Raw genomic sequence first — 21,309 nt, forward strand, 5'->3', positions numbered from 1 at the left:
TTCTATGTGTGCATGGAAAATTAACACTTTGTAAGTGTTTTAACTAGTGGAAAAAAAAAAAGGAGGATCTTGCTAGGTAACATTTACTAGCAAGAGCCCTGCAGTAATCTACTCAACCAGCTGAGGTGTTGACCTTTATTGAATTGCCTGTAGTAATGACCTCCTACCAGGAAAGGCGCTGTTGTAAAAACAGATCCCTGTATGCCGTAGCCCCGCCCTCTGCAAGCAAAAACGGAAGCCCGCCATTGATCACAACGCGTGTACTTCGTCTTCATCTTCTGCTGTTTTACAATAAGAACCAAATCCAAAAATCCTCATCCAGCTACTTTTGGAAGCGCTTTGGAATTATGGCGTACCGAGGGCAAGGACAGAAGGTCCAGAAGGTTATGGTTCAGCCCATTGTATCCTTTTCAGCCCGCTTTGAACGACACGAACGCTCTCATTTAGCTTTAGCAGTTAAGCTAGCCCTTTCACCGGAGGTAGCTGAGGTTAGCCATTCTATTTTGATGCTTGTTTAAAATGCGGATGTCTTCACAATCTAAATTGTTTGAAAAATCTGCTGCTGGAATGTGATTAATGGTGGACTACTTGCATAACGGAGAGGGGTAAAATTAAATAATAGTTTCTCATTCCGGTGATTGACCAATCAGAGCCGTTCACGGCAAAAATAACGCGAATTGGAGAGTTATTGTTTACGGCTCAATAGCCACTGCCTAATTTGCATGACTGTACTTGTGAATAATTTCTTTGACCACATCAATCAGAACCTAATCTTCAGATATCTCCAAAATGTAAGTATTTCACATTTTTCTTTCTCCTCTGTGTTGATAGTTGATGTGGGGATTGCAATTTGAATTTGTTTAATTTGTTTGCAGCGCTCAAGGATTCAGGTGTGGTTGTATGAACAGGTCAACATCAGAATAGAGGGCTGTATCATTGTAAGTATCCCTCAAACTTTACTACTTTAGGAATTATTTTCTTGTGGCTTTTATCTGGAAGAGAAATTAATCTCAAGGAGTCAGAGGCAGTTAGAAGGCTTTTTATATTTAGCAATTGTAAAAAAATAATAAAAAAAAAAGTCTTTCGATCTAGCCTGACTTCTGTATAGAACATTTAATCAGTATCAAACTATCTGCTAGTGGGATTTTGTAAAATGTTTTTTTTTTTGAAGATTTATGGCGCGCATCCCAAATTAGCTGTTCGACACAACCAAAACCAGTTGTGTAACTGATGTATGGTAATAAGTTAGTAACTAGGCTCATGATCAAGATATTAAAGTTTGTGAGTTGATTTATTCATTTCAATAAGCAATTATAATGTTAGCTGAACAAGAATGTGGAAGTTACAGTGTGATTAAGCGACATGGTTAGGGTGCCATAGCGTGCCGGTTACAATATTACTGGCATTCCTTTTTTGAACTATGTACATTAATTCTATAAATACATTTGGGGATTTTGTTGTATTGAACTTGAAAATATGAATGAACTAATTTGTCAACAAATGTTTGACATTTGTTTGATATGTTTAGGGTTTTGATGAGTACATGAACTTGGTTCTTGAGGATTCCGAGGAAGTCCACATGAAGACAAGGAACAGGAAGCCACTGGGTAAGAGGTTATTTATTGTGTTTTCTTATTTTTGCTCAGTTTTAGGTTTTCTTAGCATTGCAGGAAGTTCAGAGCTGAAGCCCCCTTTGTCTAATTGGTCTAGTTATTTTTTCTCTTCAATACTAATGTTCTTTCCACACATTTTGTTGTTTTACGCAATATTAACCAATTTAAAGCTGTGAAAATAACTTGACAACAATATATTGGCGCTCTTGAACATAACTCGCGTCTGCGAAGCAAAAGGGGTCTAGGGTCGTTTTTATTATTTTTTTGCACTGCTTGTGTAGGGAGGTAAACAATGTATTTAGTTTTGTGGTTGCAAGCCACATTTGAACATCAAATCAAGAGATGTGCGAACTATTTTGGTTACCTAATTTGTGTAAGAGTAGAAAATACAAGTAATTAGCTTTTGCTTGATGTGTTTTCAGTGCTCTGTCCACATGAGAATTGACTTTTTACTCTTCCTTTCTCTTCCAGGAAGGATCATGTTGAAAGGCGATAACATTACCCTGCTGCAGAGTGTATCAAAGTGACATCAGCAAATCCCAGCCATTCGTGACTAATGTCAAATGTTTGTTTCCTTTGTCCCAGACCTACATTGTGATATGTTTATGAAAAGTGTCCATTTCTACAACATATGTTCATTTTGAAAATAAAGTAGTTTTTTTGTCAATATTTATATGCTTTACTCCCACGTTTGCATGAGAATTTGTGTCATTGTGTTGCACTGACATCTAGTGGCAGACTATCGTAATGCTTGTTTATGTAGGTCAACTCTCCAAATACATGTTACATTCGGTCCAAACAACTTTATGAATTGCGTTGAGGTTTTTAAAATATAAGGAGTGGGAACTGTCGTTTTAATTATATTAATGTCTTATTTAGACTTAAGTTGTATTTATATGGGCCCTTTTTTATTGTACTACCACGGGGATTTAGATTTCATTATTTTTATTTATATGTAGGTGTTCCAGCCGTTAACAATTGTAATTATCTGCCCCCCCCCCCCCCCAATATAAATAGAAATCATATAATGTACAAGTATAACATGCAGACCTAGAAAAAAATGAATACGGTTTGGCGTTTACTTTCGCACTAGTGTAGCGTAGCGTAGTGCAGTGCGTGTCCCTGTTCGGTTGCCTGGGAAGCCCCTAGTACGGAGTGGAGCTGCCAACGCCCGACGTAAAGACGCAATTGGATGATACGGTAAGGAAAAAGCCACAAATGTGAACTTGTTGGATTCTTAGTTTAAATAAAGTAGATACTATCGGTCGAACTGGTGTGATTTGCGTGAAATTGTGAGTTTGTGTGCCATATCGCTCGCATCCCTTTTGAGATTAGCCCAGTGGCTTTGCTAGCAAGCTAATTTGTGGGATTGATTGAAGACATCCGTTTAGCCATGAAATAATTAAAACTGCAATATAACGACTGTACACGATTTAATGTGACTGACATAAGCTAGAGTGGAAATCGAATACCTAGTGTCAATTGGGCTTGTTTTATACATATGGTCGACTAAAAACCGGCCATTGGGTAACAGTCCGTGAAGCCGCTTATCAACCTGCTTTAGGACATCGTTATTGTCAAACATTTGGAAGGTTTCAGAGGAAAGACCGCAGAAAAATAACTTCTAAAAGGATAGTAATTCGTCCGATGCTTCGCCGTACATGTATATCAGCCGACAGGAAAGTGGGGTGGGTGTGGGCCGGGGGCTCGAGTTGAGGCCAGCAATAACCGTAATACCCAAGCTTGTGCGGCTAGCTGCTAAGCTAACGGCAGCCGCTTGCGCTTGTTATGATCCTGCTAGTTAAACCGTTTTAGTCGCAGTGATGGTTTAACTTGTGGACATACATTCCTTAGAGTACAGCGCTTCTGTTCTTTTTGTTTACGATAAAGAAACATTCTGCATGCTAGGCTATTAAGTAGCCACTACAATATAATAAGGCCTTGGAGCCATTTGTCGCAATTTTGTTGAAGCAATTTAAACACTCGATGAGAAGTAAGAAAGCTGTTAAGCACATTTTACTGACACGATTGCAATTATGATTTTAATCATCAAGTGTCATGGAGTGTTTATACCTAAATCGGATGCCACGATGATGATTATGCCTTTTAGCCAGTTTTTGTACCAGGGGTCGTTAGGCCTATGTACACTATTGCCTCCAAATTCCAATATTACAGTTCCCTAATTAATATTCATCTTTATTTTTGCTCTTCTAGGTGTTGGATGATTAGTGAAGAATGCAGACCATCAAGTGTGTTGTAGTTGGCGATGGTGCTGTGGGTAAAACCTGCCTGCTCATCTCATACACCACAAACAAATTTCCCTCTGAATATGTACCTACAGTAAGTATTTGGAAAATTATTTGAATATGGAAAGCCCTTGATTGTATTTGCGCCTAAATTGTTTCGGTATATTTTTAACCCGTCAGACTCCTGACGATTTGCTTGACAGTTTATTTTCCAAGGTTTTGCTCAAAAACCTCGGTTGAGCGTAAACCTGATTGCTGCTGCATGGAAATGCCTGTTTATTAATTTATCTTTTATTTTTATATTTTTTGGGCAGGTCGTAGTTTAACTTTGTTTTCCTCATCTAACGATTTTCGGTCAAGAATTTTAACGGTCCATCTCTAGTTATATCATACGCATGCATATCATTTCGGATGTGGGAAATAAATGGTTGATGTTTTTCTTTGTTTTGCAGGTGTTTGATAATTATGCTGTAACTGTAATGATTGGAGGCGAGCCCTACACACTGGGCTTATTTGATACTGCAGGTATGTATTTGGTCTATTTTTTTAGTTATTATTATCAAGGATGCACATTTGACGGCTGGTTCATCCGGTATAAACATCATTGTAATGTTCTTTTTCCAGGTCAGGAAGATTATGACCGGTTACGACCTCTGAGTTATCCCCAGACAGATGTCTTCCTTGTGTGTTTTTCTGTTGTGTCTCCCTCATCATTCGAAAACGTAAAAGAAAAGGTAAGTTCCCGTCTCCTTTTGGCTATATTCATCACCTTTTTATTGTGTGAATTTATATTATTGGTGAAAACAAAACAAAGTCAGGGCCTCACACCTGCACATCTAGCACGAGTCCCTTAAACACACCACTCACTATGACAGAATGACTGCAACCCCTGGTGTTTTTATCGGAAAATAGCGCATTAAAGCTCCACGTTTAATGCACCGCATTTAATTTATTGAACAACAAACATGGCATGATTGTCAAGGAAGCCGATGTATTTATATTATTGTCCAGTGAGAGGAAATTTGTGAGAAATAAAAGCAGAGTATGTGGATATCAGCAGAGAGAGCCATCAGAATTGTTTGCTAGACAATTGTCTTTGTGTGTCCAGTGGGTTCCAGAGATCACCCACCATTGTCCAAAGACCCCCTTCCTGCTAGTCGGCACTCAGATTGACTTACGAGATGACCCCTCAACTATAGAGAAGCTGGCAAAGAACAAGCAAAAACCTATTACCCCAGAGACGGCAGAGAAGCTGGCAAGAGACCTCAAGGCTGTGAAATATGTGGAGTGCTCAGCCCTCACACAGGTAACGTATACCTGATACCTACACAATCCACAATTTTAAAAGCAAGAGCTAAGAAAATGGAGGGGGGGGGGAGTGCATGTCTAAATTCTAGCCCAGCCTTTGCACAAAATGCTTGATAAGCTTTGTCTTGCGTTGTTTTTTTTCTCCCTCTCACTGTTTTGATTTTTATTCATTTTTTATCTACTGTATGTAAAAAATATCAGTCATTGAATCAGTAATGATCACTTGAGGTTTTGCCACATAGTATTGAAAGAAAAATCTCAAGTTAATATTATTGTTTTTTTTTCATCCCAACATACAACAGAATGAAGTGTGCTTTTAACTCATTCACTCGCAGCCATTTTCACTAAAGCAACCCCCTTCGCTCCCGGCTGTTTTACTGGATTTTGACTGATTTTGCAAGGCCCACAGAATATTATATAATTAATATACAAACATGCAACCTACCAAAAGAAAGATAAGAGTCTCTTCTTTCATCAGGAAAAAAAAAAAATTTGTATCTGTTTCCGTTTTGCAGCAATTAGCATTAGAATATAGCTAAGTTTCATCATTATTCACAAATCAGTTTAAAACACTGGGGAAAAGAGCCTTTTTGCAACATGACCCCGGTTGATCTCTTATACTCTGCTGCCACCTGCTGGCCGTTTTTGTACTAACTACCATTGCTTCAAGCATTCTCTTCAGTTCAGAGGCTGCATCAAAACCTTCTGTATGCTCTAGCATAAAACATATGAATACGTCTTTGGGAGCATGGCAATATTTAAAATAGGACATATTTATACATTTTTGGGAGCAAATGACTTAACATCATGAGCTTATAGTTAGAAAGCTATATTGAACTACTTGTGTTTTTTTTTGTTGTTGTCTTGTTTTGTTTTTTAAATACAAGATGTGACCACAGAGCCACCAAAGATGACAGTAGCTGATATTTAGGCTTTCGTGTTTGCATATATCATGTCCAGAGGGGTAACAAAACTTGCTATGAAATGGAAAAGCAGCAAAATAAATCAGAACACACATTAATCGTCTTTTTGGGAGAGCGACATCTTTGAAGGAAATGCCACACATTCAAAGCTAATACTTGGAAAGGTCTTCGGATCGTATCGATTTGGTGGCGTAGTTTAAAAAGGAAGGGAGTCGTGGTATTGTGATTCCGAACGACCTCAAGAACAATAGTGTGGATTTGAGCTGTATTTGAGCCCCTGCCTCACTCTTGTGCTCCTTCCTTCCCTCCCCGCATAGTTTGCTGATGTCATTTCCTTTTTCCTGCACACAGTCGCTGTCCTCACTTTTGGTTGTCTTCGTAGTTGAGTTCAGCTTTCACTTTTTCTTTGTACCCTCACTCGGACCCGGCTTGCTCATATCCCCTCAAATTCCTTCTTTTTCCACGCTCTGCTGCGTTCTTCCGGTCCTCTCCTTTCACGTTTCTTTGCTAACTGAGATCTTGTTGTCTTCCCTCTCTTGTCACTGTAGCGAGGGCTGAAGAATGTATTTGATGAAGCTATCCTAGCTGCCCTCGAACCTCCTGAGATGCAGAGACAGAGAAAATGCTGCATATTTTAACTTTTAATTTAACTTCTAATTTTAACGAATGTGCAACTGCTACAACTTTTGTCCACTGCTAATGCTAACGTTTTTTTTAAAAAATCTTGTCACTTTTCACAATCTTTGAAAACATACATCCTAGTTCATGAATCTAAACCAATCACAAATCATTTATTATCCAGTTTAAAGCCTGTATTGACTAGGGATGTAACGATATCCAAACGTGACCATATGATAATTATCACGATATCAACCTCATGATACAATAATTATCACGATAATGTGTATCACAATCTATATGTAGTTCACAATGCTGTGTTTGGCTGAAGCAGACAAAAAGTACTGGCTTATTTATTTATTTATTTTTTTTACAGAGATTCAGAAAAATATTTTCTGGTATGACTGATTTATGTTTGAACATAGCCTAGTCCATGTGAGCAATAATCTTTGGACTGTTTAATGTGTTTTTTTGTGTGTGTGAGCGTGGTTTCTGTAGGACAAAAAGTAAGCACAAATGAAATAAACACAAGCATGTGTACAATGCTAATTAGCTGAGGTCATAGTTATGTATATGGTTCAAACAGTACAGGTAGCATTAACTTCAACATACATAAATGTGTATATATATTTAAAAAAAAAAAAAAAAACATTTATTAAAATTTTTTAATTGGAAAAAAAAACATACATAAATGACCGACAAACAATCACTAGTAACACTTAATATTGAGGCCCTTAATTGCTAATGCACGCACGCTTGAGTATATCAAGTCTATTTGTGGAGGAACATTCCTAATTCAAATTAAACTGCACTAATAAACTAACCACCATAGGTTGCCGAGACTGTTTGTAGCAATTTTAATATCAGCGTATTGCTGTTATCGTTACATCCCTCGTACTGGCAACGCTTCGCTGCTCATCTTCATGATTTCTCTCTTTGAATTGTTTACAATACGAGACTTTTTGTCTGACGCTTGTGTATGCTTGTTACATGAATTGTAGCAGTGGGACTAGTGAAAACCCGTTCACAACTCTTCATTGGACTGTTTGTTGTCCCGCAATATATCTAAGCAAGAATTTTATCGGACACATAACGACCATAACATTGTTCATTAACTCTTTGACTGCCAAAAACGTTAAATAACGTTTAGTAAAATCCTATGGAGGAGTGCCAAAGACGTTAAAAGACGTTTTTTTTCAAAACAGAGGTGAAACTAACCATTTTCTATTGTTGATTACTGAAAAACGGAATAAGGTAGAAACAAACTATTTTTTCTGATGAAAGATGAGAGTCCAATCTTTCATTTGGTAGTATGTGTGTTTCCATAGTCCAAACACAACATTTTCTGTGGACCTTGAAAGATCAGTCAAAAATGCTTAAATCGGCTGGCACCCACGGCATCCCTTTTCTGAAAACGTCTGGCAGTCAAAGAGTTAACAAGGTCCGAGGTCAATATTAAAGCAAAAGCATATCCAAGAATTTGGGATGCATATTTTCCTGCAGTAGTTGACATAATGCCGTTCCATGTGGCACAGTTTGTACTTTAATTTAAGCACTTGAAAAGATATAAGAAAACATTTTTTTAAAAGTGCAATCAGAGAGAGTGCGTTGCTATCTTGACCGCAACGGTACATTTTCATTATATAATATTCTTCAAAGTAGAGAAGTTCTAGTCATGATGGGAAAATAAAGCTTCTTGAAGCACTTATAGTATATATATTTTTTTATTTCTCTAGATGGCGCTCTTGTTTTAAAGATAAGGCAAGTGCCATGGAAATGGATTAAATTTCCATTGCATCTTTAAACCAGGAAGGCCATCTCGAGATATAAAAAAATATCAAGTGCTTCATGACGCTTCATTTGTCCATCACTCGATTCTATGCATTGTTGTGCTTGAAATGGTCTATTATGATGACTTTTGTGTTTGTTCGGCTGCAGGACACATTTTGTCCAATTTCTTGCGAATGTCAGGGAAAACGTTTGCCCGGCAATTTTCAACTGTAACGACTTTTAACACCTTTTCTGGGGCAGACTTGATTGCGTAAATACCAAAAAAAAAGAATTTGAGTTGTGCTCATTGTTGAGAACTTTTTTTTTTTCTTTTTCACTTGATTTAAACTCACGTAACAGGGGCAAAACATATCATTTGTAGAATTTAAAGGTTAGCCACATTCTCCAGCTCCTTCTGGTGACAGCAAAGTAGTTTGGCTGGGGTGTTTTGAGCAAGCTAAACGCACCGAAGCAGAGGCACGGAACGCCAAACGGGAACTTGTCACAATCTGTCGCCACGCGATGACATTCGCGTTGAGCTCATGATATGTTTTGCAACAGCAAAGAATGAAGAACTCTGAATTATGCAGCAAATATTCTGACATGTTGCTTACGGCCCTTCGCTCTGCACGAGCTTGCGACACACCAGCGGCAAGAGACTTAATTAATTAATTAATTAATTAATTTCCACTCTTTGTTTTATGTCACTCTTTGCAAATTAATACAAGTACGAATTAGAGGTGTCAAATTTGATTGACAACTGATCGGTTATCAAATTGATTGTCAACTATTTTAATAATTGGCATGTTACGAACCAAAACAGTAACTGAATCAATCGATTTATGGGGGGAAATTATAGTTGTAGTATAGTAAACAATAATCAATGGTTATTAACCAGTAATTTCAAAAAAAATATTTTGCAATACATGTTAATGCAAAGTATTTTTTTTAAATCCAATTAATCAATGAGATAATTAAAAAAATAACTGAAGTTTAATTTACATGTGTGATTGAACTTTTTTTTTTTTTTTTTTTACACCAAACAATGTGATATTATGGTATTCTGGAACCAGAAAAATATGCTTTAATCAAATACAGACAATATTGATATGTAAGATCCTAAAAAAATTTCCATTGATTTTTGTACAATTTCTTAAGTCCCAGAAAAAAAAGTATACTGTAAAGAAAATGACTGGGCAAGACAATATGTCCATGGTGAATGTACATAAACTTTTGAACAGAAACATATGAAACCATTCTGCAACCCTTTGCAATGCTTGATATTGTAACTTAAAGAAAACACTATAAAAGTTGTGTGGGGGGAAAAAAATGTGTAATAAAGCACAAATGGGCTACTCTTTCGCTGCTCCCTTCTTTTTCTGCTGTTCATCTGAAACATTTAAATAACATCTTATCGAGTATCTGTTTATGGTGCAAATGCCCAAAATTGAACTTGCCATACACGGATAACATAAAATGAACATGGCGGAACGTTTGCGATCACGTTTCTTGGTTTCAACTTTGACTTGGCCTCTCCGTGCTCCACAAAGTTTTACATTTATCAAGCGTAAACTTAGATTTGTTGACCCAACATCACTATTTGTTCCCACTGTTCATTTTGTCACCTTTTATGCAGTCATTTTATTCTCTCGTCTGGGATTTGAAAATGCAAAGACGTTTGGCCCCACTTGATTTGCCTTTGTTTGCCCGCTGCACGTTTGCACCCGCCCCCCACCCCCCTTATTTAGCCTGTGTATTTGTTTTTGTTCACAGAAAGGCCTAAAGAATGTGTTTGATGAGGCGATATTGGCCGCACTGGAGCCCCCCGAGCCCAAGAAGAAGCGCAAATGTGTGCTGCTATGAAAAGCGCGTCCTTTTCGCAGCGCACGCATCCAACACACACTCTTTGCATACATACCAACACCCCCCCCCCCCACCACACCCACCCAACCACATTTCCATGACTCTGCTAAAGGCTGATAGACAGCGCTGACCTCCAAAGGCACGACGAGAACGATCAACCACGTTTAACTGCCTCCGCAATAAGAAGCTTCGCCCGCAAGTCCGATTTGGGGGTAGAAGATCATCAGCCGAACCAGCAGGTTACGCAGGCTTTGCACAGACTGCCATCGCCACTGACGGGGATTCAGATACCAAGCTTATGTACATGTAGAATTAACGTTGTTGAGCTTTTAAGTAGATTTCTCCAAATGCGATCAGTTGTTGTGGCCCGATCTACCAACGGTTTCAAGCCCCCAACCATGTTTGTTAGTTAGCCTTCAGCCATTGTGGAGTCCCGCCCCAGCCCTTCCTCATTGTCTGGGCACCACCGGAGGAAACGCTTCCATCAGCATTTCCTGGTGCTCATGTTTTTGTTTTGCCAACACCCCAAGCGCATCATACTTTGACCATGGTATTTATTACTTGTTCCCCACATTTAACCACCAGAGGGGGCTAGTCCAGGTCCAGAAAGTAAAAACCCTGCCACAGTTGTGGCTTTCTCGCCTTGTGCTAGCTAGCTAGCGCCGTAGCGGGTAACCGAGCACCCGGGGAGCTAGCTAGGGAGCTTGCTAGCTACCATAAAGCCAAACCGTGGCAGGGTTTTTACTTTGCGGACCTGGGTTTGCCACCCCTGTTAACCACTAAGGGAACTCTGTCGGTCGGAAAGGACACTTTAAAACCCCTGGGCGTTATTTTATTTTGAAATGGCTTGGTCAGAACCAACAAAAAGCCAAAAAAAATGGTCAAATAACGCCCAGGGGTTAATATGAGGCAATACAGTTAGTAACCTGAAGTTGAATTCTTTCTTTTATTTTTCACGAGTTGTTCAAATATGAAATTGCCACATGACTTTACCCTTAACAGTGTTAGATCAAGTGTGCTCTTCATTCATTGTATGGGACCAAGGGAGAGTGCAGCAAGATTTTCAGCCAATCTAACTCTTAGACTTCAAATAGACTCTCGCCCATAGTCAGCTGGGACACGCTCCAGATCAGCCGCTCCAGATCAGCCGCACCCCCTAAAGCAGGGGGTGCGCACACTCGGTCCTCGAGGGCCGGAGTCCTGCAGGTTTTTGGATGTTTCCCTTCTCCAACACAGCTGATATATGAGGACCGGAGTTTTGACACCTATGATCTCGAAGATGGTCGGATGTGTAGATGTTACGCAGCGGAACCTTGGTCTCGCAGGTGCAGCAGAGTCAAGAAGCCACACGTTTATGTAGGCTGCAGTTTTGACCCAAATATTTTCTTTTCATCCTTTTGTTGGTTTCTGGCACACATTTTTTTGTGTCTGTCTTGATATCACTCCTCTCTCTACTATTGCTTCAACTCTACTACACAATATAAACATTTGAATTTATACCTGCCATTCCGTACCACGAAAACCAGTGGTTGGTTTTGCCTAAAAACACCTTTAACTGCAGAGAGACTGTTTGGTTGATGAAGATTTGCTTGGTTCTTTTCTTTAACTGGTGGCTTAGAGTTGGGTTGACATACATCCCATGTCAGTATCATTATAACCTGTTGTTGTTTTGGTGAAAAACCAAATGCTTTTGTCTAAAGGTCTTTGTTCTTTGTATAATGCATTCTTAAAAATATTAAACTTATACCTTAATTGCCTTTACCACGTTCACTCTCAGTTATTGTTTTAGTATTGTTCCACCTCAATAATTGCAGAACTTTTATCGACCAGAAATATTTCACTCAGTAGGCCGACATTACATTAACGTGGGGTTTCAAAGCAAGCCAGTAGGTGGTGCTGTTTAGCTAATAAATGCAGTTGGCAAAAAAAAAAGCATTTGCTAAGTTTTCTACACAAGCAACTAATCTACAGTGGACCAAGCCATGAGGTACAAGTACTTCATTGCCTGTACATAGAATATTTTTACGTGTTAGTTAAGGCCTCGTCGGCTCACAAATGTTAAGTGCCGCATTAGGGCCCTCCCCTGCTCATAGAATTAGCGGGAATTCGTAGAGGCCACCATCTTCTTTCTCGATGCACAATCGGACAACCGTCTGCTGCTAGCTGTGCCGGAAGACCCAAATTTGAAAGACACGGAGCACGATGACTAATTGAAATAGTTTGTTGATTTTGCCTGCTCAAGCATGTTTCACTGCTCTCACCAGGTAGGCTAACGCACTACAGCCAATTAATTATAGGTAACATATTTTGTAATTATTGTACTTGAATTATAAAAGTCTACGTTTTGTGGAGCCCTAGTAGGGACCGCAACATTACATCCTGAGTAACACTACGTCACTACATTTGGGGGGGGGCATTACATCTAGACTACTACATTGTATATATATTGGGAATATTACATTGTGGGGACCACTACATAAGAAAAATGTAATCTTTTATTTTATTGTGCTTTACGTATCTGACAATAAGAAAATGGTGTGGTCAAACAGTTGCAGTAGTGAATGCGTACGTGTTGAAACAACATCCTGGTGACCTCACTCCCTCCCTCCTTCACGGCTCATTCGTCTATTAGACGTCTGGCAGCGGACCATTAAACGTGGAGCAAGTGAGCGACATTAGGCCGGCTTTCAGGCCCGCTGTCTCAAGATGAAAGTTTCCTTAGAAGACAGTCCAATAAGCGCTAATGAGATCTGCTTCCTGTGCCTCGCAGCCTGCAGATTGGTTTACTATCGATGTCCAACAGAAACCATTAGTTTGGTGGGGATACCTCGGTGGAGACGTCTGTTGACGGCATGACTGATCATCTGCGAGGGCGGGAAAAGAAAGACCTCGTAGCCTGCGTCGCTTTGGCCCACGTACGACATTTTCCACTAGAATGCACGCTCAGCAAAGTAGAGCCAAATGAATACTTTTAGGCGCAAATTCATCTCTTGCTTTTTTTTTTTTTTTGGGGCATCTGAGTTCGATTGGCTCTTCCTGTCATTTATAAATTGCGTTAAGCATCTTATTGAATTTCCCCTCTTTCTCACACGCTGCTAAATGTTTTGTATGGATTTTCATTGGACGCAATGGAGTTAGAGCTCTGTTAGCAAACTGTTAGCCCGAGGGCTGAGTGGGAGGAACAAACAATACACAATGGCCACTATAAGAGGACAATGGGCCTTTATCCAGGCCTTCAATTCTGTTTTCCTCCTTTAACCACACGAGTTGTTCCCTGTAGTTTTGTGTATTCTTTCCGCCACATCCCTGATACACATAACAGACACGCTTCAGGGACTAATGCTAATACGCTCGCCATAGTTTCTATTTTGGAGTATGCAAAGAAAACAACACGTTTAATTGTGGGAATGCTTAAGCAACCTTTTTTTTTTTGCCGTGAAACAACTCCCACATAATGCTTCCGATTTACACCATTCAAATTTCAACTTGCTTCAAAAATTCCCGCCTCCCGGGGTATGTATCGTCTGATTCCAAATTACTTACATTATGCGCACAATTTAACGATAAATATCGCCAGCTCGTTTTGTTCCAATTCTACGCACTTCCGGCCGGGTGTTCCAATTTATTTTAGCAAGCCATGTTACGTGTATGTCAGTCATACAAGAAACCAATTAAAACAGTATTTAACTTTTGATTTCCTTCCCATTTACTTTCACATGCATATTTGTGTCATAGTGGAACTAAATCTGCGTCCATGTCTGGGAATCGGGCAATGAAGTCGGACTGAATGTGAGCTTTAATTAACATTGAAGCAATGTGGGACCGTGCCGAGCAAAAAAAAGTTGGATAATGGTGTGTGTATTGTCTTGTTTAGCGCTGTTGAACTGTCAACCACGATAGCATTTAGCATTAGCTAAAGTAATAACATGACAACCAGTCAACAGATTAAAAGTTTAAGTGAAAAATGTAATTTGTTATAACTAGTTCCTGGTGAGAATTTATTATGTATTTCAGTGAAATTGTAGTGTCCTGGTTTTTAATTTGGAAAATCTGGTAACCCTACGTAACCATAACTACAATGTGGCCCGCAATGAAAACAAGTTTGACCCCCCCTGCCCTCTAATGTGGCTTTACTTTTCAGACCGCACGTCCGCCTTCTTTTCCGCCGTATGTTGTCGAATGTGAAGAGGCCGTTGCTTGTTGTTCCTCACCTCGCATATCCCTCCTCCGGTTCAAACTCCGCAGGACTGGCCGAATGAAAGCCTCAACCTCCAAAACACAGAGTTCACCCCCACCCCCCTCACCCTTGTGTTTATATTTCCATGATGAGTCCAACCTGCCCAATCAGACTTCCACTGACTGGCCTTGAACTGAAACCGTATCCATCTTAACCATCCCAGCCATCCGAGGAAGCCAGTGGGAGCCCAGGCTGCGTTAATTGCACGCGCCGGCCCTTGTAGTGTACCGAGTCCAATGCATTTAGCGTTTCTAATTGGGGCGGAATTTCTGTGTTTATGTTGGCGCTGGTTGCCAGAGATGGCCCCTCAAGCCCTCCAGCCAGCCACGGTGGACCAAACCCAAACTACCTGTTCCTAGAATTAATTTGAGATGGATCTGGGAGGAAACGATCGGGAGCAGAGGAAAAAGCAGCTTATGTGGTCGCTCATTGCTTTTTAGCATTCGCGCTCGGAGATCGAAAATATCGATGCGCTCTACACTTACTGGCCCTGTGCAGGTATATCCTGGTAATCCTTTTTTAACATCTTAATCATTCCTTCTAAAATGTGATGGATTCAGACTGGTGTACTCCAGATAATCAACACCACACATATATCGACACAAAAAATTGTGAATCTTCCCCTCCAAACCAGTTATTGTTTGGTTGTAGTACCAATCCTGACCTGAAAGGGGCAGCATTGTTACACATGGCATGCACACTGCTATAGGGTTCAAAGAAGAAGAAACGGTACTTGTCATAGAGATGAGGAAAAAAAAGGTACTATATTTAAACTATAGGCCTATTTGGCGCCAATAAATTAATTACAAATAAATCTGACTACACCACAATTCAAAATTAAAATCACTTCTATTGGAAAATGGCATCATATATATGGTATATGTAAAATATCATATTGTCACCAGTTGTCACTTCCTTTTCTGATCCCACGCATTCATTTACTATTCTGTTTAAGCATCATTTAAATATAACATGTCAAAAACCACAAAGTGTCTTGAAGCTAAACTTGCTTAGTTGTTGTTGCTAAGCATAGCTCTCACCCAGCATTGGAGTTCCGCGTACCTCTCGCATGATGTGAAATCCAAAACCATGGAAAAATCACAGCGCAACACATACGCAGACCCGCGTAGCTACTAATTGTGTCAGTGGGAACCGTCATCTGCAGCCAATTGTTTTGTCCTGAAGATCTTTTTTTTTTTCTCGCAACTCTTTGTAAGTATTTTGTTGATGTCACTAATGCCTTTGTGATCAGGGAACAAAATAAGGATGAGGAAAGATTTTTTTCTCTTTATGGCCCATGTCATCCATGAGGAAATTCCATGATATGAAGATTAAAAAGTATTGGGCCTAAAATTGAACCTTGGGGAACCCCACATATAATTCCATGTGTTCTAGAGGGACATATTCATACTTGCAAAGATTTGTTATTATTCCATATGTGATCCATAACCCTTTTTTTTTTCATATTCTTATACCTGTGCGGACGTATGAAGACTTCGCTGCTCCACACCACGTTACAATATGGCCAACGGCAGCAGATTGGGTGAGTTGAAAGGATTCTGTAAATTAGCTTATTGGAAGACAAGATGCCAAAAACGAGATTAGTCGAGTTTGAGTTTTAAACATTCATGATGAGTAGTCAAATTAATGCATCGAGTAGTCAACTAATCGGTTGTAGCACTAACATACAAACTTAAAAGTAGCAGATTTCTAATTTTTTTTTATTATTTTTCCACAAGCTTGTCAACAGCTGCTCTGCCAAATTTATGCAGCAAAATGTTTTCACTTACTTCAGGCTCGAACCGTAATTTACAACTTTTTTTACACAAGAACTCGCAGACTGGTGAAACTTGTCCAGGTGGGCATTCCCACCCCCCCCCCCCGACCATCAGCCAGTTTGCGATGCTCTTTTCCACTGTGGCGAACCAGACGACACGGCCGCAGCCTCAAAGCCACTGACAGATAAATGGAGGTACACAAGGAAAGTCTCCATACACGAGTGGATGGTATATGCACGGAACAAATGTTTGTTCGCTGGCAACGGCAGACTCGGTCACATCTTGTTAGCGTGATTGGACGCCCGAGAGGTTCTGACAGCATGTTGGCATTGACTGGTGTGGCCCCGGGTGACGGGGACATACCTGTGGCTGCCTTGTGTACTCAGCGGGGGCACGTGGTGACGATTAAGCGCACACAGCAGCAGCAGCAGCAGCAGAAACAGCAACGTTGTGGTTGTCCATGTCAGCCGCTGACTCACCCAACACGTCCTCAGCAATAATAAAACACTTGCGATGTACTTTACTACTCTCATTTTTGCCATCCCATAACTTCTGAGCCTCAAAATAAGGGGGCATTTTGTTAAGGAGAATTTTTTTTTTTTCATCAAGAAACAGCTGTACGGTGTCTTAGTAGCATATCTATCCATGCAGGGTAATGCCCACAGCCTAAAGGAAAATATTAAATGCCTATTAAATATATATATATATATATTAAATAAAAACATGGATTAATTTTGTCGTAGCACTTTGGCGCAAGTCGTGAAATGACACTTTGAGCACGCCTGATCTCGTCTGACCGCTGAAGCTAAACAGAGTCAGGTCTGGTAATCGGGAGGCCACCTGGGATTGAGATATGCAAATTCACCCAACTCAATGTCTGTTACAAAAAGAGCCGCAGCTATCGAATATTTTGGTATCAGGATATCCTACTGAAAATACAATATGAAGTAAAATGCAGTATGTATGTATTTTTATATATATATAAAATAATTTGGAAAATTTTGTTTGCATTTTTAGATAATCAACATATTTTTTCCTGAAATTTAAACTGCATAGCAGCAAACTCTATTTTCCTTTGTAGAAACAGTTAGATTTTTGACAAAGTGACGTCATAACCACAGTAGCAATTTTGTCCGGCTTAAACTGTCATTGGAAAAAAAAAAAATAATAATTCTTTTTCTGGAGAGCTCAGTATTGTTCATTCGGTAATTTTACCAATTTGACATGTCATCATCATTGCTCTACTTTTTTTTTTTTTTAATATATATATATATTTTTTGTATTTTTTATTTTTTTGTATGTGCGTGCGTGCGTGCATTCATTAGTTCACCTAAAACCTATAAAAAAAAATTAAAAATCCCATACCGTTGCCCTAAACCGAACACTTCCAGCCAGAGTCGTGAGGTCGTCAGGAAACCCGAGAAAGGACCAAAGAAAAGAAAGGAAAGTGAAATCCTGCATTGGCAACATTGACCATCAGGGTGTTTGTCCGGCCACTTTCCCTCTTTCCGCTCCTAAATTGTGGCGCTACCGTTCACATTAAACATTGCTTTACGGGAGTAAGCGTCGACATGCTGGAACAAGGCGTTTATTGGATCGCAGCAATATTTTCTCACCATTTTTTATTTTTTTTTGTAGCTGTCACCATTTCAACATTGTGTAACCCGTAGCCCTCGCTTGGTTTATCTTCAAGAACATCACTTAAAAATGACACACAGAAGATTACCCATCAATCGGCAGCACATTTATTTTCGTCACCCACTGATGTCTCTCCGCGGGCCCTTTGGAGACGACACATGTTTGTAATCAGGCTCTTGCATAAATGTTTAGCAGCGTTCCTTCTGGGAACTGCGGGCCTGAGTTTACGGCGGCGGCGGCGGCGGCGGCTCGCTTCAGCTGTAAATTGTCTTTTAAAAAGGAAGAGGAAGACACAGAAGGAGTTAATCTTCTTGTTTTCCCTCTCGCATACACTTGCAGTGCACCTCCTCCTTGGAAGGTGAAGGGACGAGTTAAAAAGAGGGAAGAAAAGCCTGTGGGCTTTGACAAATGATCTAATAAATGAGTGGGAAGATTACAGGCAAGGTGACCGCTAACAGGAAAAGGGGGGCAATAAATCGTCTTTAAAAGCCTTTGATACATTTGCAGTGTAAGGGTGCTAATTTGTTACGTTTGGCTGAGAAATACAGTTATATATTTTTTTTCTATAATGTACTAAACTGTCACTCATGTTGTCTGTTGAGTTAGCTTTATTTTTTAATTGTTTTAATTGACAGCGTGAACAATATTAGTACCAATACAGGCGCGTCTATAAATTAAATAATTGGAAACAATTTATTTCAATACTCCAGACATTTTGCTTCTAAAATTGAATCTAATTTATTCACCAAAGTATTTTGAAGAGAAATTGTGTTATTTTAGCCCTAAAATGTTTGTTCGTATCTAAGTGCTAACCTTGTGGACAATGTCAAATGTTATTTTTAATATATGCCGCGGGCCGCTGGCAAGTGGATTGCAGGCTGCAAATGGTCCCCGGGCCGTAGTTTGGATACCCTGAGTTAAATCCAGCCCACAAGTATACAACATAATCCAATCCACTTTATTTCTGTAGCACATTTGATAAACAAGCGTTTCCAAAGTGCTGCACGTTATAAAAATGAAAAAATGTCAATAAAATACTGAGATTTTTACTATAAAAATAAAAACAATAAGTAAAATAAATACATTAAAAATAATAAAAAATAAATAATTAATAATAACAAATAAATACAAATAAAATAAACACACACAAAGAACCCAATGTCCACAGTCACCACACAACATAATCCTAATACCAAATACTGCACTTGCCTTACCTAAAATAATTTCAATCCATTTTTTGGGACGTTTTCTCCTAAGACCACGTTGACAAGCTATAATGACGAGCAATGCGTCTGCAAAGTGCGCGTGGAGTCTTTTTGTCGCCTGGTAAGGTCACCTCCGCACAAGCCTGCCGTTCCCACACCTTCCTTGTTACTCAGCAGCTCAATTAAAGCAGATTTAAGGGTTCACCTGTGCGCCCACTGGCGAGGCCTCCCCTCGGGGTGCCGCTTGTGTGTGAGTGACATCTTGATGAGATAATGACCCCCCCCCACACACACACACACACAAACACACAGCCACGGGTCTTACCTGCAGTCACCACCTCTGATTGGATCATTATCTTGGACGGGACGGACCCCCTGTCACCCTGACAGTCGGACCACTTTGAAGAATGAAAGGCGGTCATGAAAATCGAACACGGCTCTCTGCTAACTCCAGTTACAAATCTCTTGCTTTTGTGCTTTCATATGCGAGATGAAGACATGAGGTGGTTTTGTAGCTCAGAATTTCGTCCAAATGGTAAAAAGCTGTTTTGGTTTTAAACCAATTTTTCTGCTTAGTAATACTTAGAACAGTGTTTCTTACCCATACCAATTTCCTGTGCACATTCACCGAAACTTAGTAGTATTTTCATCGAATGGCTCTCAAGCTTCAGATTAAATCAATCAAATAAATATAAATATCAATCAATAGTAATGGCCTTCACTCGACTCCATATTTAAACAGGAGTGTGTTTGGTTAGCAGAGGCGACATCCTTCCAGTCGCTGCCGCTCTCTATTTCCCAGCTGCTCGCACCTCTAACATCCCCTCCACACACACACACACATGACAACAAGCTTACGTTTTAAATACCACTTTGCGTTTGATGCTTATGATATGGCAAATTGATATTTCGTAGCTTGTTCCTCCCCCAACTAATTTAATGTCAATTTTGAAATGTTCTTTTCTCTGTCAGTACATCATGATAGACTGTTTTAAAATGGCTTAAAAATGTAATTTGATATAGATTAGGGGTGGGTGGGAAAGCTTTTGTGTTAAAGGGCTTTTTAAAATGAACAGATGGGCAAGGTCATTTGTAGATGAGGTTAAAAAGGAAAGACAAAAGGTTGAGTTAAAATCTGTAAAACTATGTAATAGCCTTTTGACACTCTTTTGTGATCAATTTGACTTAAAATGTTAATGATTCCTTCATTATTTAGTTTGATAAATATTAAAAGGGATGCTTGACTCCTTCAGCCATTTTCAGCAGTAAAAAGTCAATATATTGTCCAGAATTAATTTGATAACTTCGTTATTTTTCATGAACAATTAATACCTTTTAACAACTATTTTTTTTCTTGCTGAGACATGACCTGTGCTGAGGAAGTAGGTAACGACCAATCACAGCTCAGCTGTTTTCTGGGTTTGTTCAGCAAACTGAGCCACGATTGGTCGTTACCTTCTTCCTCAGCACAGGTGATGTCATCGTCAGATGACAATTTGTTATTAATTGTACATGAAAAATAATGTTTTCAAAGTTTTCAAATGAATCCCGGACAAAAAAAAGTTAAAATTAAAATGATTCCGCTTTATTTTTTAATTGTTTTAATTGTCAGCGTGAACAATATTATTACCAATACAGGCGTGTCTATAATTTAAATAATTGGAAACAATTTATTTCAATACTCCAGACATTTTGCTTCTAAAATTGAATCATATTTATTCACCAAAGTATTTTGAAGAGAAATTGTGTTATTTTAGTCCTAAAATGTTTGTTTGTGCTAACCTTGTGGACAATGTCAAATGATATTTCTAATATATGCCACGGGCCGCTGACAAGTGGATTGCAGGCTGCAAATGGTCCCCGGGCCGTAGTTTGGATACCCTGAGTTAAATCCAGCCCACAAGTATACACAAAGAAGTATACACAAACTGAGCCACGATTGGTCGTTACCTTCTTCCTCAGCACAGGTGATGTCATCGTCAGATGACAATTTGTTATTAATTGTACATAAAAAATAATGTTTTCAAAGTTTTCAAATGAATCCCGGACAAAAAAAAGTTAAAATTAAAATTAACCAATTATTTAATAATTAATTATTCATTTGTTTAAT

General features: G+C 39.3%; 3 protein-coding genes across 4 annotated transcripts in view; all 3 read left to right on the top strand.

The window, feature by feature from the left end:
- The first annotated feature begins 211 nt into the window (after positions 1 to 211).
- snrpe (small nuclear ribonucleoprotein polypeptide E) lies at positions 212 to 2,280 on the top strand. The gene is made up of 5 exons (XM_077573628.1): positions 212 to 401; positions 765 to 791; positions 876 to 938; positions 1,529 to 1,607; positions 2,085 to 2,280. The coding sequence occupies exons 1-5, from the start codon at positions 348 to 350 to the stop codon at positions 2,138 to 2,140; spliced, it is 279 nt and encodes a 92-aa protein (XP_077429754.1). The 5' UTR covers positions 212 to 347; the 3' UTR covers positions 2,141 to 2,280.
- A 371-nt stretch (positions 2,281 to 2,651) lies between these two features.
- Positions 2,652 to 12,102, top strand: LOC144056654 (cell division control protein 42 homolog). Of its 2 annotated transcripts, none has more exons than XM_077573626.1 (6): positions 2,652 to 2,813; positions 3,828 to 3,953; positions 4,312 to 4,384; positions 4,484 to 4,593; positions 4,968 to 5,165; positions 10,252 to 12,102. In XM_077573626.1, exons 2-6 carry the CDS (start codon positions 3,849 to 3,851, stop codon positions 10,339 to 10,341), a joined length of 576 nt encoding a protein of 191 aa, XP_077429752.1. In that variant the 5' UTR covers positions 2,652 to 2,813; positions 3,828 to 3,848; the 3' UTR covers positions 10,342 to 12,102. The 2 variants fall into 2 exon arrangements, with proteins under 2 accessions (XP_077429752.1, XP_077429753.1); XM_077573627.1 differs by lacking the exon at positions 10,252 to 12,102 and adding an exon at positions 6,639 to 9,838.
- Positions 12,103 to 12,357: 255 nt separating this feature from the next.
- Positions 12,358 to 21,309, top strand: part of eya2 (EYA transcriptional coactivator and phosphatase 2) — a 68,275-nt gene continuing 59,323 nt past the window's right edge. The window contains exons 1-2 of the mRNA XM_077573214.1: positions 12,358 to 12,605; positions 16,072 to 16,121. The gene's annotated coding sequence lies outside the window, so the exon portion shown is untranslated. The remainder of the gene's footprint in view (positions 12,606 to 16,071; positions 16,122 to 21,309) is intronic.

Source organism: Vanacampus margaritifer, chromosome 8, assembly GCF_051991255.1.
Source record: "Vanacampus margaritifer isolate UIUO_Vmar chromosome 8, RoL_Vmar_1.0, whole genome shotgun sequence".
Taxonomy (NCBI): domain Eukaryota; kingdom Metazoa; phylum Chordata; class Actinopteri; order Syngnathiformes; family Syngnathidae; genus Vanacampus; species Vanacampus margaritifer.

Excerpts from the sequence above, each read along its gene's own strand:
- LOC144056654 (XM_077573626.1), top strand. The coding sequence starts at position 3,849 with ATGCAGACCATCAAGTGTGTTGTAGTTGGCGATGGTGCTGTGGGTAAA. Across the intron at positions 3,954-4,311 it reads CCTCTGAATATGTACCTACA|GTGTTTGATAATTATGCTGT; the intron begins GTAAGTATTTGG and ends TTTGTTTTGCAG. Across the intron at positions 5,166-10,251 it reads AGTGCTCAGCCCTCACACAG|AAAGGCCTAAAGAATGTGTT; the intron begins GTAACGTATACC and ends TTTTGTTCACAG.
- snrpe (XM_077573628.1), top strand. The coding sequence starts at position 348 with ATGGCGTACCGAGGGCAAGGACAGAAGGTCCAGAAGGTTATGGTTCAG. Across the intron at positions 792-875 it reads TCTTCAGATATCTCCAAAAT|CGCTCAAGGATTCAGGTGTG; the intron begins GTAAGTATTTCA and ends ATTTGTTTGCAG. Across the intron at positions 1,608-2,084 it reads AAGGAACAGGAAGCCACTGG|GAAGGATCATGTTGAAAGGC; the intron begins GTAAGAGGTTAT and ends TTTCTCTTCCAG.